Source organism: Taudactylus pleione, unplaced genomic scaffold (assembly GCF_031769625.1).
Source record: "Taudactylus pleione unplaced genomic scaffold, aTauple2 ptg000250l, whole genome shotgun sequence".
Taxonomy (NCBI): Eukaryota; Metazoa; Chordata; class Amphibia; order Anura; family Myobatrachidae; genus Taudactylus; species Taudactylus pleione.
Window position 1 is genome coordinate 5,811,589 of NW_028284652.1, and position 18,586 is coordinate 5,830,174.

An 18,586-nucleotide genomic window follows, 5' to 3' on the forward strand; every position below is an offset into this window, starting at 1 on the left:
GCGGCACTCGGAGACTTGACAAAGGTACCTTGACAAAGGGACGTTGTGGTCCCGAAATGTTGGTGTCTTAGGATGCTTATTTGAATACACACTTTTGATACTTTATCGAAGTCTTCGAGTGCCGCCGTTTTTTCTGAGCTATTTGTGGACATTATTTTCCCGGAGGGCATCGAGCTGCGGCATTCATTAGGAGAGAGTGCCGATCCAAGGGGGATATTATATATATATATATATATATATATATACTGTATAATAAAAATAACAGGGGTGCACTCATCAGTCTTTATAGAAACATAATTTTTTATTCTTTTTAAAAGTGCAGTTTACAGCAGCATCGACATTCAGTCCTATGCCTGGACCTTTGTCAAGATACACCATATAGCAACAACTACACAGCTTTATACCCCTTGGCACATCCAGCCCCACCCACCAATTAGCTTAAAAAACCTTTTGTATTTAACATATATATCTACAGTATATACATGCACAGTAATAAATACCTTATCAATCAAGAAGGTAATAGAGAAGTACCAACCAGCATATAATATACCATAATCCTGTAAGCAAAGACTGTGGAATGAAAATCATTAATCTATCAGTGCAGCTGATGACCAGGACGGCGTGCGCTCCACCAGCCATAACTTAATGTCAGTAGAGCGCACACAGCCCAGTCGTCAGGGTAACAGACAAAAACAATAACAATCTAACCTGTAGCCCAAGTCACAGCCGCAGCACATTGCGGCTGTACCCTCTGCACAGATCCTCTCAGATGAAAGGCAGCGTCGGTCTCCCAGTCACTAACGGCATGGAAAATAAATCATCCACCGCCAGAAGCTCTGATTCTGTGAGGCGTCTGGCGTACTATATACATATATATAGTACTTCGAATAGAAGGCACTCAAAATGGCCTTTAAAATAAAACTTGTTTTATGGAAAACACATTTGGAACAGGACAGTAATGAGATGTTCTGGAAGTGAGTTCCTGCTTGTTCCTGCTGAAAGAAGCACTATGTGTAAGGATGTGTGTGTTAAAAAACGCAATACCTGAAAAAGAAATTGGTTATATAACAATAACATATATTTATAACTCTTTGGCAGAATAAATATTGCGGCATTTGGAAAGGTGTATTAGTGCTGGGATCCTTAAACGCCATTAAAAGCAGACTGTGGCTTGTTAGATACTATGCTATGCAGCAGGGACCAGCTGAAGACGGACATCGTGGAAGAGGTAGGCAGCAATAGGGAAAGCTTAGCATAGTATCTACCAAGCCACAGAATGCTTTTCATGGCATTTAAGGAACCCAGCACTAATACACCTTTCCACATACCGCAACATTTATTCTGCCAAAGAGCTATAAACATGTTATATAACCAATTTTTTTTCAGGTTGTGCGTCTTTTAATACACACATTACCATATACAAGCGCTCTGTATAACAAATTTATGATTGTTCTATATTAGAAACAGAGCAGCTATTATAATCCATCTTCAGCATGGAACTATAGTTTGCTGTGAACAGGGAAAAAATATAAATATATACAGTATAACACGCACAGTATTGCAAGAGTAGTGAATACTATGCAAACTATACTAACACTTACCTTATGCAGTCAAATGCTTAAAATTACAGCTACAATGTATAGATCTACTATATGCACATGATACACAGCTTTCATACAAAGTCAAGCAGTAATGGTTCTAACATGAGCAAACTTAATGTATTATGCCCAGCAAGATTCTCCATATGTTTTCAGAAAGAAGTCGTAGATATGTCCAGTAAGAAGCCCAGATATTGCAAGCTGGGAATTCTCTTGGACACATTCAGGTCCATGACTCCTCCCAAGTTATACGCCAACACCGACTTTGTGATCCTCAAGCAACACACATTGGCCTGTGAGAAGGAGAAATGCCAGAGACATGGATGTAACTACCATAGGTGGAAGGGGTAAAGTTGCTATGGGGCCCAGAGCTGAGGAGGGCATATCTTCCTTGTCAAATTTACATGTACCATTTACATTTTTCAACACTGGGTGGTACCAAGGGGCCTTTACAAACTTTTGCTATGGGGCCTTCAAATACCTAGTTACGCCTCTGACCAGAGGTCTGCACTGAGGCCAGGAAGGATTACAGAGGATCTGGGCTAGATTAGGGTTTGTGGGGGCCCCAGGAAAAAAAATTGTAGTGGCTCTACTAATAAAACCCCTCTGCAGAACCTAAAAACCACCTCTGCCAAGCAGGCACTTGCCCAAGCTGGTGGTCTGATGGCTGATGGGTTCATTTGGTGGGCAACTCTTCTGTCTCACACTGAATCAGTGCCAGTGGGGAGATTCTTGCAGCATAGCTACACTAAGGTCTCGGCAGCCAATTGGCAGAGATGGCCGCTTGGCTCATCCGAAGATAGGATGGAACTGCAGTGACACTCTAGCGGCATCAGTAGTAGACATCCACAACTTGACTCTGAGAACAGTGCTGGGACTATAAGGAGCTGGCCAGCACACAATAGGTTAGAGGGCTGGCACCAAAGCTCTGGTGCTGTGTGTTGAGGGACATTAAACCGGCACTGCAGAGGAAAAAGATAGAGCCTGCAGTTTGGATATGTGTGATCATCAGGGTACAGCTTCTGTGCTTACATACTGCTAGAATCTATGGAAGTGCTGCATTCAGGAGAGCCTAGTTTAGTTTTGTGAGTAAATGACCTGTCTAAGAACTGTGCCGAAGGAGATGTATTTGTTCATTTAGTTTTTGTATATTTAAATTCTAAGACTTTCACACATATTTATCAGCATTTGAAAACAGATTATTTTAATTTCTTAACTGCACATACTGTTTTGCAGCGATAACAAATTCATTTTCGTGGTAATGTATTCAAAATGTCCATGCAAGGACCAAATAATAAAGCGATGGCTTATGCCATTATTATACTTCAGGGTTCAGAACCAGCAGAGCTACTGTGCATCTACGGTCATCATACTACGCATGTGCAAGCAATGGATAATGGAGAGGTATCCTTAGAATCCTGCTCCCCAACAATTTGCATTAATGTAGCTTAGAGGCTAGAGGCTACGATGGTTGACACCATCTTAAGATGGTATTAGCCATTGGACTAAAGCATTGGAAAACATAGTGTCCCCCATAAAAACATAGTGTTGAATGGGGTCGGAATTCCGGAGCATGCGCACTTAGGTAAAAAACTGTTTCAATATGTTTTTTCCTGGAGAATAAATGTGGCCTTAGGAGTCCCATTGCTTGGTCAAAACAGTTATAGCTAAAACAACTGTTAATAATTACAGATAAAACTAATAATTGCTAATCCCCATGAACCTCAGGATTGACTTGATCCCTTTGGGCACTGGCCAACCGAGAACACCAGAAAGCATTTTTGGATCTATTTCTAGGCTTTATGCTTAAATTATGTGCTCTATGAAGCTCACTGTGAACTGGTTAAATGAACACTTCTCCATATTGGAAAAAAGGTAATTATACAAGAGACTCTGCAAAACCTCTCTCACGTTGTAATGATGATTCTCAAGTATACTGGAAAAAATAAAATTATCATGCTTGAAGATGAGGACAGATATCTCCAGCAGGTCCCTAAAAATGGAATTCACATATAATGGCTAGACAGCTGGGTGCATTGCACAGGCTGAACAGCATGACATAAGATTGTAGGCTTGTGAGCAGGGTCCTCTTACCTCATTGGATGCCTGTTATTACCCAGTCTTGTTTTATTGTTGTTCTATTACTATAATAATAATATTCAAAGTGTCCATCCTTTGTGCTGAAGACCATCTTCCATTTATTTCTCTTCCAGGCACATATAAGGATATAGGCGAGCTAACAAAAGATGATGAGTAGCTGATTGAGGCTGGGGATCTTGATTGCAAGTGTTTAGCCAAATGCAAATGGATATGGGTATGACAAGGGAGGTAGGAAAGACTGGACACGTGAACTCTTCTTTAATGGTGTCTACCAATTATCTCTAAAAGCAGCAGATCAGCGGCTTGTTGTTTTATCTGGTCTCTTCTGTGAGAGTATGAAATTCAGTGGTGTGCTGGGCATGGCTGCCAAGAGCCAGCCTGGGCCCGTGTGAAGGGGGCGTGCCCTAATCACAGGAGGCGTGGCCTCATCCCCTTATGAAAACAAGAAAAAGAAAAAAACTATTATTGCAGCACCGCAAAGTAGCACTGGGGAGGGGGGGCGCTGTGAGCCCCTCGGCCCAGTGCATATACGGGGGGAGCACAATCAGGATGATCGCTCGCCCCCCACAGGCAGAGGAGATTGCTGCTGCTCCCTTTGCAGCCCACACTGCTTGGCTGCTCAGCTGACAGGGAGGAGGGGGCCAGTGTCGAACCCGGGCCCCCGCCGGGCCCTTCAGCAAGCCCGGGCCTGGGTAATTAGTACCTGCTCCCCCCCTCTCAGCGCCCCTGCTACTTGGTGATCCAGGCCAGTCTTGCAGAAACATTTGTTCTATGCAAAGATCAGCTCCAATGTAGCCAAAAACTATGTGCTGTTAACAAAACAGAAGTCAAAGTGTTGGAGAACATAAGGCCTGATTCAGAGCCACTCGCTAGGATGTGATCACTCGCACGATGTGTATGCAAATTGCGTACCGCACAGTAATGCATTAGAACACCCAGTATTTCTTAAAGAGCGAACATATAGTGTATGCAAACACCGACCAGCCTGTTTTAAGATGCCCACTTGTGCACGTCATGTCCAGGAAGTGTATGCAACCATCGGTACATCAGATGCTATCGCAGCGCTTGAGGTTAACTATACCCTACCATAAGCACTGCGAGCACTTCAGTGTAAAAACAAGCCAGGTTACGTGTACTATGATGCTGTCTTTTAATTATGCACACCTCTAAAATGCCATTGAGACGCCTGCATTTGCACCTCCACTCCCCCGTTTTTAATGGCCAGCCCCCGTTACCACCTACAAACGGCTTCCCATGTCACTCACTCTGCTGGGCTGTCTATGTGCAGCGAGCGAGTGCATTGTGAACTTTCGCTAAGGTATGCGCACGCGCACGCATGCACACAATGCATACACACTGCAAACCATCGACAGCAGCGAGACTGTGCATCTTAGCGAGCGGGCCTGAATCAGGCCCATAGAGTCCTGATGTACACAGTGGCAAACGCAGGATTTGTAGAGGGGGGTTTCCAAATGCCTGATTTTAGAGTGAGTGTGGCCAGTCCATAAAGATGGTAGAATTAGCATTTAACCAGCTTTAGCATCATACAAAGTATATTGTGTGTCATAATTCCAGCATATAGAGGACCAGCAATCACTGTAACCCATTATATGTGTCATACATAGTGTATTGTGTGTCATAATTCCAGCATATACAGGACCAGCAATCACTGTCTGTAACCATTTAAATGCGGCAGTAGGGCCATCCTGCCTGAGCTGAATGGTTTTATTTTAGATGTGGGCACCATTCCAGAGTATTAGAGCAAGTCCAGGAGTCTGGGGGAGCAGCAGAGGAACCTAGCACTGCCCTGAACATATATGTACATATTGGGCTCTATAGAGGCACATCCTTAACAGTGAATGTTTTCCAGATCTTCTAGTTGGTGCACAGGTTATTTATTACTGGCTGATACATGTTAAAAGATCCACAGGTGGTGCTAAGTATTTCATTTGTAATACTGAGAAGAACATACAGCACTAGTAAAATTCTATTATTATATTACTATTTCTATTGTGGTCATGGTGTGGGCTGGGTAGGGGGGTTTCCAGGCAGACGGAAACCCCCCCTGCGTTTGCCTATGGTACAGTATAAAAACTAAGGGCATGATTCTGTAGCAGTTTTTAATCCTCATATGGCATAACTGGGCAATTATGCCATTTGAGGATTATAATCTGCTACAGAATACAGAGCAGGAACTGGCATTTATTGGAGTGATGGCCTCATTGATAAGTATAATCGATATACTATCTTTTCTATGGATGTAGAGGGAGGTTAAGGTTAGGCACTAGAGGGGAGGTTAGAGTTAGGCAGTAGAGGGAGAGATAGTGGTAGGCTGCGGGCAGGAGAGTTAGGGTCAGGCTGCAGGGGGGAGGTTATGGTTAGGCACAAGAGGAAGGGTTAGGGGTAGGGATCAGGGTTAGGAATAGGAGAGAAATACTCACCCTAATGCCAGAAGATTGGAGGTCTGACCCGGAAGTCACAGTGACATGAATGCTGGGACCCAGAAGACGACAATGCAGCCATCAGGAGTAAGTAAGTTACCACTGGGCTGCCAGGGACAATATGTTAACATTATAACATGTTGACATTTTATCACATTTGTCTACATGATGACTAGTATATTTTGATTTCACTAAAATGAAGATTTAAAAAATTTCAAAATTATGCCGGCTGCAGCCTCCTGCAATCCCAAAAACACCTGTCCCAACCATATAGCCCCCCAAAGTACCAGACCCCACTTTTTTCCCATTTTCCAACTCTTGTTTTCATTTTTGTTCCAAAAATTACATCTTTTTGGGGTGAAGTAAGTTCATTTTTTTTATTTTTTTTGCCTAATTAGTCATTAGGGGTGTGTGTAAACGGTTCTGAACCAAGTCCCCACATTTGTACCCCAAACTATGGATTTTGCACTTCTTTTCTCCTGCATTTTGCTGGAGAAATTTTTTCTCCTGTTGTTGCCTATGGAGTTTTCTCCTAGGTGAAAACTCCAGGGAATTGAATACGGAGACACCTTAAAAACAGGCAAAAGTGTAAGTCGGCGAAAACTTTTCTCCAAACGGCACTTTTCGTGACTAATTGAATACGGCCCTTAGGGTGCTATAAAAACATTCAATTATACAAGTGAATTACACCCTCTACTCTGTCCACTCATTCCCCCATCTCTGCTGTTCCCCATCCACCCCTCTTCCTTACTCACTCCATCGCTTTGTCCTGCCCCCCTTTTTCCCTATGTCTGTCCCATCTCCCTCCCTCGCAGTGTGAGCCAATGTGCTTCCACTTTTCGCACATTGAGACGGGTCAGACCTTCTGAAATTCAGTGCCATAACTAGTGGTAAGTGACTGGTGCGCCCGCACAGAGCGCAGGGCTCTGTGGGCGGCACCGTTGCCACCCCGCAGCCTCTGCTTCTGGCTGCAGGGTGCCTGGAACGGCTCTCTGCAGCCAGTATTGATGCGATACCATCGGACACTACAGGCAGGCACCCTGCCATAATAACTAGGGGCTGTGCGGCCCATGATAATTAACATTCTGATTTGCCATGAGCGCCGGAGCAATTAATCATTGCTCCAGTGCCGAGACAGCTGATCTGAAGATCATTTTAATAAATTGATATATGACCACCTATCAAGGGCCTGCCAGCCAGCCTAAATCATTTGTGGCCAATGCCATCTCACTTTATAAAAAAAAGATTTCATTATATTGTCATCCAGCTACCTATCAGGAATAAAAAAAAACAAGACAATCTTATATAAACAAAAAATATATAATTCAATAGTTGAGGCACCACAAACTAGATGTTTAAAGCTTAAACCAAAGTGACTTCTGAATAACAATAGAGACGGAAAAGATGCAAAAATGTAATATTGTTCTCTAGTTTTTTAATAAATATTGTGGTTTTATCTATACATATTTTCTAGTCTCTTGTGTTACTTTGTGAATTAAAACATAAAGAAGAACCACACATGAGAGATAGACAATGGGCTTCATTAAAATGGCGTCTGACCAGACAGTCTTAAGGCTTTAGTAGTATGGAGTAAGTGGATTAGTTCTCTCTCTCCCATAATGGTGGCATCAATATGGACTTCATTAAAATGGTGCCTATGAAGTTACACAGTGTAATTGCTTCTTATTACATAGATAGTAGTAATAAAGTCTAGTGAGCATCCTGGAAGTGCATATTGTAGTGTCCTATTGAGCTAACTGCTGCGATGATCTGTTAACCATGGAGTGCAGTTACTTCAGTAATCTTACTCATGTGCAATGAGAACCGGAAGATGCCATTACTTGAGGCTGCTCTATTTAAGTCTGATAAGCTGCATGGTAATACACTCTCAGCTCCCCTGAAGAAGTCCCGTGTGATTAGTATGAACGAAATGCATTGGGATGTCATCTTGAACCTCACTCCTCAATGCACTTATTAGATAAGCTTTGGATATTGTATATTTTTAAATGTACCAGTTCTATTATTGTTTATTGTGTAGAATAAATCATATGTGGTAGCATACTACACTATTGGAGGCTATAATCTGTCATTGAGTCCATAGAGATAGTTTAAAGGCAGTGATTCAGCTACTACATACTACAATTATATATGGTCCATACAGGTACAGTTGTGGTATGGAGATACTATGTTATGGTGTTTGGATTTTAGATTTTTGCACAGTTTTATGTGCTATATCATGAGTGTTAATAACACTGGTTGGTGGTTGATTCTGCCTTCCTTTTTCACATTCTTTCCATTGTATGAGAGCACTTTATTATATAATCAGTATTAAACTATAATTATTTTCATTGTAGCCATCCATACCCTGTCATATCTGAGTTTGGGAAGAGAGAAAGGGCTATAGAGAAAGATACTCAGATAAGTGTGAAAATTCATATTTTTGGAGCGCAAGCAAATTTGTACAGTTTTGGGCTTATTTATGTTACACTAGAGTTGCTATCTCTTCCACTGTCTGGATATATATATATAGCAATCTCTCCTCCCTCGCTGTCTGGATTCCAGGCTCCGGTATTTAGACCGTTGGCATCCTGCATGCCGGGATGCTGACTACATTCCATTGTGGACATGTAGCTGAAGCTCATTGCTATTCTTACATGGTTTTCCTGTGACTATGGATATGTGGAGAGGTCCCAATGAAACCTTTATTAGAGTACAGTGAACATCAACGTAAGACACAGTGTGAGCATTTAAATATCCATTATTATATGGTACCACACTTTATTTCCAGGGGTATAAGGTGATTCACTTACACAAGATAAAGATACCTTTTAGGAGGATTACCACACTTTTCTATATATAAAGCGAGCATCACCATCCTATTCCTGTGTGTGAACACTGGGAGTGGTAGTACAATGCCTTTCTTTATATATAAAGAACACTGGTGCCCTCTCTATATATTCTCCTGGACTTACATTGTATCTACTATCAAAAGTTTAAGTACATGATTATATATATTTTTACTGATACAATTTTTTCTGTCCTGTTCTCTTTTTTTATTTGTTGCTGCTGTTGAGCATTATTGGCCCTATTAAAGAGAAACTTTCTTGTGGAAGAACATAAGCATCATTATCTGGACACAATTGGCGCAAGGATATAGGCCCTCATTCAGAGGCGCTCACAAGAAGCGAGCGCTCGTTCTGAATGAGGGCGGCCGCTTGTTTTTTTAAGTGCGGCCTCCTGGTCGCTAGCTAAGATGTGGGTCAAGACCATCGCGACCATCGGGGCTTGCGACGAGGCCCTAAGGTTGGGTCTCGGCAACCGCAAGCCCCAGGGAGCTTCCTGCTCTGATCGAGCAGGAAGCTCCCCACTGACATCACTGCTGATGTCAGTGCGGCTGCCCACAAAATGGCAGACGTTCCTTAAGGAACGCCTCCGTTTGTGAAACCACCCCCCCGCCACGCCTACAAAACGGGCCAAGCTGTCGATCAACATCGACAGCCAGCCCTTTTGTAGTGAGCTCCAGAGCGAGAGAAATTCTCTCTCGCTCCGGGGCTTGCGCACGTGCAGTGCAGCCGCTGTGCGTGCGTAGGCCCTAAACATCGACCCAGTTGCGAGCGCTCAGCTTCTGATGGATCTCTTGCACCTATAGCATGGGGCTGGTGCAGGTGCAGATGCTAATGATGACGGCTGTGGTGGTTTGTATAAAATCACTGGGTTGCGTTAGACCTACGGAATCTTGCATTAGCATAAGGTAGTAAATCCGGCTTCTGTGGCCACTGTGCGTCCTACTCAGAATCATTCCCTTGGTTTAGAGGCAGAAGGGAAACAAATGTAGATCAATGTTTACAGGTAAAACAATTTCCATTGACACGTTTATAAAATTATTATTTTTTTATTAATTTGTTTAAGATAAAATTTTAATCCAGCCAGTTTACTGCCGCCTCAGCTCATGCTACTAATGGTGAGGGGTTCTTTCTAAATCTGGGCTGTAAATGATTGTAAGTTATATGAATACTAATGTAAAAACATAGCTCTAAAAGACTTATTTAAAAAAAAAAATGAATTAATGTTTTCTGGTGTTTTTTTTGCAATATCAAAGCCAAAAACAATGATGGTTTCAGAAACAAAAGCAATTGTAGTGTGATTCTCTCATCTGTATACATTATCCACTACCCCAATACTATACCTGATCAGAGAAGCCGACGCCGTATCTCAGTTCTGTCACAAAGTGTTCACAGTTGGCACTGGTGAGGCTATAGGCCATCTTCTTCCCCACTTGCTCCTTAGCTGCTCGTACTATTTTTGTTGGGGGGAAAGGACTTCTCTTTTTGTCATCCTTGTTATTGACCATATAGCTGCAGCCAGCAGCAACATGCTCCAAAAGATCTAATTTCACCACAGCTGGTACTCCAAGTGCAGAGGGAGAACTGATATAAGAATTTTCACCTGTGTGGATAAGGGGAAAATAATTGTATGCGTAGGTAATGAACTTGAACCTTTACCTAGTCTTGGCAATGCTTAGTCTTGACTTAGATTTGATACCCTCACCCTTGACAAGTTGTTAGTTTAGCTCTCCTGTAGGTGAAGATACACCCTTATAATGTATAGCAATTCGGGAATACCCTCATTTATTGTCTCCTAGTGCATCTTCCCATGAAGATAGCAGCCTTCAGGGGAGTAATAACTATTCTACAATGCACTAACTCATATAATGCATGCACTGTAAAAGGAAAATACAGCACCTCATTAGGATGACCTCTGGTAGTCATACAGCATATGGAGTAAGACGCAAGTCTAAAGAAGATCCTTCTGAAGAAATTCTCGCAGAGAAAGAAACGAGTTAAGGGTGTCCCTGTTTCCAGCCTACACCTCTGATGCTATAAGGAAGTTCCCAATGCTAATTATTCTGATATCCTATCGATAGATATTATTATTATTATTATCCTTTATTTATATGACGCCACAAGTGTTCCGCAGCGCCTTACAAAGTACATCAACAATTTGACAACTGACTTACAGTAAAAAAAAAAAAATAGGACAAGGACATGGATAATATACATTGATACATAAGTGACCATAACACCTAGATATGCAACAGAGCGTAAGCAACCAAGTGTTAGGTGCCCTGGTGGGGGGTAAGAAGTAGGTGAAAGTAAAGTAAGGAGAAGCACAAGAGGGAAGAGGCCCTGCTCATAAGAGCTTACATTCTAGACAAACAGGTGTGACACAGATGGGGAAGACAGGGAGGAAGGAGTATGTTGCAGCAAGTTAGGATGGGAGGTGGAAGGCTTTGATGAAGTAGTGGGTCTTGAGAGCCCGTTTGAAGGATTGTAAAGAGGAGGAGAGTCTGATAGGGAGAGGGAGAGAGTTCCAAAGGTTGGGAGCAGCACGGGCAAAATCTTGGAGGCGGAAGTGGGAGGAAGTAATCACTTGGCATGAGAGGCGGCGTGCATTGGTTGAGCGAAGGGGCGGCCAGGAGAGTGGAGGGAGATGAGATATTAGCTCCGGGACTGAGTTTTTCCATCTGTCTGCCTTGCCCTCACCCTCCTTCCGGATACCACTTAGAGTAACCGGGACTGTGGAGGGTCAGCTGTGCACACGCTGCTGGCCGCGTCTCACTGGACGAGAAGTGGGCCCTACGAGCAGCACCAGTCATTCCGGTGTGGTGAGCCTATGAACGGCGTACTTACAGTTACAGTAGTCGACTGACAGAGGGGGTCACAGGGCCGGACTGGGACTAAAAATAGGCCCTGGCATTTACAACACACAGGCCCACATCGATTTTACACCTGGCTCCTGGCATAAACTCCTCCCCTTACTATTATTGACTCCTCCCACTTCTTAGTCTATACTCTTACAAATATAATTAATATCAGAACACCATACAAGTGAACATCATTCTCTGTAATAAAATACACACAACAGAGCTCATCCCGCAGGGAATTCAAACATGTGCCATAGTCAGAAATTTGGTATTTGGTTGGTTCTATTAGGTAAAGCTGGAATTTCATTGGTGGAGGTCACACACAAAGAAAGTGGAAGACATTTTCCCAATTGACCAAGCCCTAGCTTAGCAGTTTTAGAGGATTAGATAGTGTTTACTGTAGGAATTTTTAAGGGCAGGGGTGCTGCACGCAGAGGACACATCTGTGCACACAAAAGCAGAGCCATAATTACACATGTTGGTTCCCTGCGTACATAAAGAGCAGTGGTGCCGCAGCTGGAAGAATGAGAGCGCGCGCCCAAAAAAAACCCAGTTATGGACTCGTTGGGAAGGGGCAAACCACACAATCGTACCCCAAATGCAAATTACACCACACAATGGTGCTCCTTCTTCACATTACCCCGTAAAAAAAAAATAACAGATGTGGACTCACTGGGAAGGGGCAGACCACACAATCATACCCCAAATGCAAATTATACCACACATTGGTGCCCCTTCGTCACATTATACCACACAGTGGTGCACCTTATTCATGTCACGTCATACAGTAGTGCCCCATATTCATGTTACATCTCACAGAGGAGATCCATATTCCTGTTACGTCACATAGTAGTGCCCCTTATTCACGTTATGCCTTGCAGTAGTAATGCCCCCAGAACACATTATGCCCAAACAGTAATGCCCCCAGAACACATTATGCCCAAACAGTAATGCCCCATAACACATTGTAACCCCTGGTTCTGGGTTATGTTAATGTTGAATATTAGTGCCTCCACCCAAGCTGATATACAATGTAATCTGTTTTGCTAGGCTTGCTTGGGTAAGCCTATAAATAATTATGTACCTATTATATGTAGTAGTATATCACATAAGTCTAAGTTGTTATCTAGCACAATCCTTTGTGTCCCCAATAAATTACACTTTATTACTTATACCAATTTCTCTTTACTGGTTTCCGAAGATTCTGGATTCTTGTCACGGCTCCTCCTAGTAAGAAAGCTCACATACACAGAGATATACTTTTCTTACTTTTATCAAGAACAATTTTCAATAGTTTACATATTCTTCCACATAAAACTATTCAGTACAACTTTGTTACTTTACATGCAATATCTCTAGTATATAGTCACAATGTTGCTCCTATCCTCCTTTGCAGTACTGGTTATAGTCCAGTAAAGAGTCTTTTATCTAATAAGTCCAAGTCCTTTATATCTCTAGACTGGCTTTGATATAGTATACGGAGCTTAGTGGTAATTAATATATGTAGTTAGCAATATATGTCCCTTTATTGAATATCCTGGACTGAAGCTTTCCTCTAGGACTGGTTTAGTTAAATAAGCAATTAAACGTCATGGGAATCCTTCAAGCTGTACATCATAACTTTTATGTCAATTGTTAACAGGCTTTAAGTTATAAATAGACTTAATGCTGCAGGTATTACTACAGGTATTAAACTAATAGTCACAAGTAGAAGCCAGAGTGGGACTTGATATGTATTGGTTTATTTATGTTTTCCCAGACCCTCGCTTAGGATATCGTAGGCTCTGTAGTTTAATGCTTCTTCCTAGTGATGTACAGTATGTCTCTCCTATAACAAGTACTAATCTCTCTTCAGGAGATTTACCCTTAAAATGAGCACAGTGCTGCTGGCAAGACTTTCCTGCAACTAATGTATGAGCTCCTGTAATTTTATAGATCCACTCCCCCAACTCCTTCCTTGCAGTGCTATAAAACCTGGGGTTAATACCCAAATACCAGGAGCAGCTATTCCAGTACATAAAGGGTAAACTCTCCTCATTGGTTTAACTCTATATAGTCGGGAGATTTGTACTAAGACTTGTATCCTCTGTGTGTTTTGTGTGGAGTTATACTACTCACAGCAGCTGCAGATCAATGATGCCTGGCAGAGAGGTAGTCAGCGTTATGGCAGCTCGTCAGCAATAGGTGCCAGCTCCTAATAGGCTCTTTGTGGCTGCCTTGACAGACCTTGTGCTTTCTCTGGCACTCAAGCAGTTAATCAGAGGAGACTGAGGATGGCCACACCCCCGTGCTGCAGCAGCTCTCTCCCTTCAGCCAGCCTGCTCTTATCTCTCCCCAGCTGTCAGCCTGCTACTGACTGATTGCTGGGCTCCGTAGCTTCCCCTGCCAGGACACTGCAACAGCTGAGCTAGAACTCCGACCAGCTCAGCGCTGCCTGGTCCCTCAGGTACTGCCCACACTGGCTTCAATCACCGGGGCTCCTGGCTACTGCTATCAACCCTCTATGGCTAGGAAGAGCCCGAGGATACCGGTGTGAGCACTCATGGGGGAACTGCAGACTGGACTAAGCTCCAGTGTTCACTCATTATATACCCCCTCCCTAGGGGCCACGAGCTCCTCTCCTTCCCGCTCAGAGCAGGAGCCTTGCTTAGCTAGCTCGTGCTGTTTCTAGCAAGTTCTCCAGGCTCCTTACATGCTATTTGTCCACTTCTAAGCTAACTCACCCCATACCCTGGATGCTCATTAATCCTGCTATGGCTTCCATCTTATGAGTACAAATACAAACGCTCATATATTATATATAGTACCATATATTATATATAGTACATACATTGCTCTAATGTAACATTTTACTACATAAATTGATTAAATAACACCTTTCATATTATAAAGAATAAAAGTGCTCATACAACTAAATAAATAGTTCCCACACCCTCCTATAATCATAAGTAGAGTAATCAATCGCTATAGAAATACATATATACACATATATATATATACATACACATATACATACATATACATATATACAGTACATACACATATACCCCTTCCCATATAATAGCCACACAGTAAACATGGCTACAACATTATGCCCAAACAGTAATGCCCCATAACACATTATGCCCAAACAGTAATGCCCCATAACATTATACCCAAATAGTAAGGCCCCCATAACATTGTGGCCAAATAGTAATGCCCCATAACATTGTGCCCAAATATTAATGCCCCCATAACACATTATACCAAACAGTAGTGACCCCTCCCCCCCACAGCAACTCACCTCTCCCCAGGGAGACTGCTTCCAAACCAAGTGCTGCTGGCTGCCCCGCCTCCTGCGCGCCGCTGGTCTCCTTATGACCATGACAATGGCGCCTCATCCTCAGCTCCTCGCGCCAGTGTGAACCTCCTTCCTCTTAATAAAGTACTTCCGGGCAGCCCTGCACGCCAGGCTACATAGGGTGCCTGGACTCCAGCCTTCCTGAGATAACTCCCGCCGCACTATCATGCCCGGCTGCGCGCAGTGACGTCACTACACGGCCGCGTCATAACGTCATTCCACAATGACGCGGCCGCAATTAGAAACATACTGCAGTCACCCAGGAGGCAGAGCTGCCGGGCATGTTCCAGACATCCAAACCGGCCCATCTGGCCATCGGCCCTTCTGGCATTTGCCAGAATTGCCCGATGGCCAGTCCGGCCCTGGGGGGTCACGACGGAGCCCGGCATCCGATACAATACCCCCATCAGGTGAGCGGACTTTTAGACATACAACAGCTTTTTGGCCATGCTCATAAATAGCCGGCATTCAGGGCAATCACAAAGTCCTATCTTTCGGATCATTATATGTGTTTACAACCAGAAGATTACGGACTTCCCTACAGCACAGTTATAATACAACATGGAAATTGGCATTGGAGCAACTGCCCGCTTAGGGCTAAGGGAATAACACTGTAACTTTCTAAAGAGTAATTAGGGGTGAACCCCGATTGGTTACTTTGTACGATTGGAATGCAGTATTGATTAATTTCTGCTACTTGGTATTTCTCACTGCACATAGAAAACAAGGAAGATCATAGAGTCAATTAGAGACTTTTTCCTCTTAACCATTTATGGATGATATAATGAATATTGCACATATATCAAATATGTGGAAGAAGGCCTAAGATTTATTATTTATTTATTTATTTTTATTACATCTTTTTATTTATTTATCTATTTAATTTTTCTTGTTTTCTTGTTTTGTGATTATGATTTATTTATTGAATTCATCTGTTCATTATTGCAGTCACTTACATTTTATTATTGGAACTATTGTATATAATAGTATTTGTATATTGGATCTTTTATAATAATGCTATTGCACATTATATACTGTATATCATAAATACAGGATTATTATAGTCCTTTTGAGATAATTGCATATTAAGACATTTTGTGTCTTCTTTTTTATTATAAATACATATATTATTGTATTATATTTGGATTGTGTATCTCTTTGGTCCGGGATAGGCGATTGACGCTATCATTTTTGTATCTGTTTCCCTTGTGACTTTTGGGTGGTGGCGGACCCCTGGGATAGCTGCCTGACACTTTTCAGCTGTGATTTTGGAAGGTGCCCTTTTATTTTCTCTACACATTTAAATGTATCTGTCATATTGCCACATCATATTGTTTTGGTATGTTTATTCTTCATTTATACATTTATGATTCCGTTAATTGTACTGTGAACTTCTGCCTTGCATGTTTTTGCATTTCTCTTATATCCTGTATTGTACACTCCCAGGGTCTAATCCTGTTGGTTTAGGTTTAGAATTAGGTTAGGGTTTTATTCTCAGGAATTTCCTAGTGACCTCTTTCAACCTTGGCTGGATACACCATGGCCTTAAGGCACACGGGAATAGCTGTAGAATACTGTAGGGGGTCAGGGGCAAATGCAGGATTTTTATGGGGGTTTCCATATATATATATATATATATATATATATATATATATGTGTGTATGAATACACATTCATGCATATGTACATACACGCATATAGACATACACGCATATACACAAACACACACACACACATATATACACACACATGCATATGTCACACATACCTTACATGCACACACACATATATACACACATATATGTCACACATACTTGCCTACTTTTGAAAAAGCATTTCAGGGAAAGTGTAAAAGTGACACCTATGAGCATGCGTTAAAGTGGGCGTGTACTGCTACATCTGAGAGGCGTGTCCTAAAATTGACTCCCATCCAAATGTAAATGAGCCCCAAAGCAGTTAATAAGATCTACTTGTTGATGAAAACACACTGATACTTTTCAGAAAATACATGTAGCCATAGGGATCATTGTACCTTATAACCAATGCAGGGAAATTATACTAATGATCCCATTTGAATGTATATATCTCTGATTTCTTTATGATATTACAGCTACATAATGGGGTAAGGTGCAATCAGGGAGATTGCTAGACTCTTCAGATAGACAGGGAGATTGCTACTATTTCAGTGAGTCTCCCTGACAATCAGGGAGAGTTGGCAAGTATGAAGTCACATATAGACAAACAAACTTACTCTGCAGCAGATCTGAACGGGACAGGACCTAGCATGCTGGCATGTTCTTAAACCCCGCCACCTCGCTGCAAATTGCCATGATTTGCAGGTCAATCGGGAGGGGCGGGTCCAAATGACTCGATTCTAATGAAAATGCCTCATATTGGCTCCTCCTCCATACTGACCAGTGAATCATGGCAATTTGCCATGAGGGGGCGGGACTTAAGAACATAGTTCCTGGGTAGAGCTTATTTCCCCTTCATACTGTCACACCTTGACTTGAGCTTGGACCCGGAGTGGAGTCGGACGAAGTTCGCAAGATTGCCTTTTGGTACAGGAATGCAGCCGGTCTGAGAGGGGTATGACTGTGCACGTTGGAGCGAGAACACATCTGTGGAGAATCTGGCAGAACTCAAGGAACTGGGGTCGGCAGGAGCACCAGCGGCAGGTGGATTATAGGAGACACACTCAGGCAAACAGGAGTCGGAGGGATTCGAGAGCAGGACGTGGCACGACCGGAGTGGTGGATACAGGCTGGAACTGTGGGCAAAGGCACTGAACACTATGGGAGCACAGAGAACTAGCTCACAGCATATGCTGTGATAGACGATGCACTGGCAACTAAAGGACTTCCTGACAGTCCTTATGTACTACCAGATGATGCAGGATTGGCTGCTAGAACTCCAAGGCAATGCTGCAACCGGATTGGCCCAGTCAGTCACCCGACCCGAATCCAAGATGGCGATGCACATCAGACTACAGTGCGGAAGCGCTGCCGGTCTCATCCCTTCTCACCTGCCTCCTGGTAGCCGCACTCACTCTCCAGAGCCTTACTGTGCCCAGCGCTGATCTCCAGGGACCAGCACCTCCGCCGGAAGACCCCCGCCATAGCACCCAGACCAGTCTCCGCAGCCCCTCAGCCCCGATCGTGACAGTACCCCCTCCTTTACGGGTGGCCTCTGGACACTTCCTGGGTTTCTCTGGATTCTCCGAGTGAAATTTAAACACTAGACGAGGAGCATGGACATCCTCCGCTCTTACTCAGCACCGTTCTTCAGGCCCATAACCTCTCCAATCCAGCAAGTATTGAAGCTGACCATAACGTAATCGAGAGTCCAGGATTTGCTTGACCTCAAACTCTACACCCCTCTCAGTAAGGACCTTGGGAAGGCG

General features: G+C 43.0%; 1 protein-coding gene across 1 annotated transcript in view; it reads right to left on the reverse strand.

The window, feature by feature from the left end:
- The window catches only part of LOC148515351 (uncharacterized), a 560,261-nt gene that overhangs the window by 424,142 nt on the left and 117,533 nt on the right, over positions 1–18,586 (reverse strand). Inside the window, exon 6 of the mRNA XM_088480115.1 lies at positions 10,326–10,585. Within this exon, the coding sequence (XP_088336241.1) occupies positions 10,326–10,585 (260 nt within the window). The remainder of the gene's footprint in view (positions 1–10,325; positions 10,586–18,586) is intronic.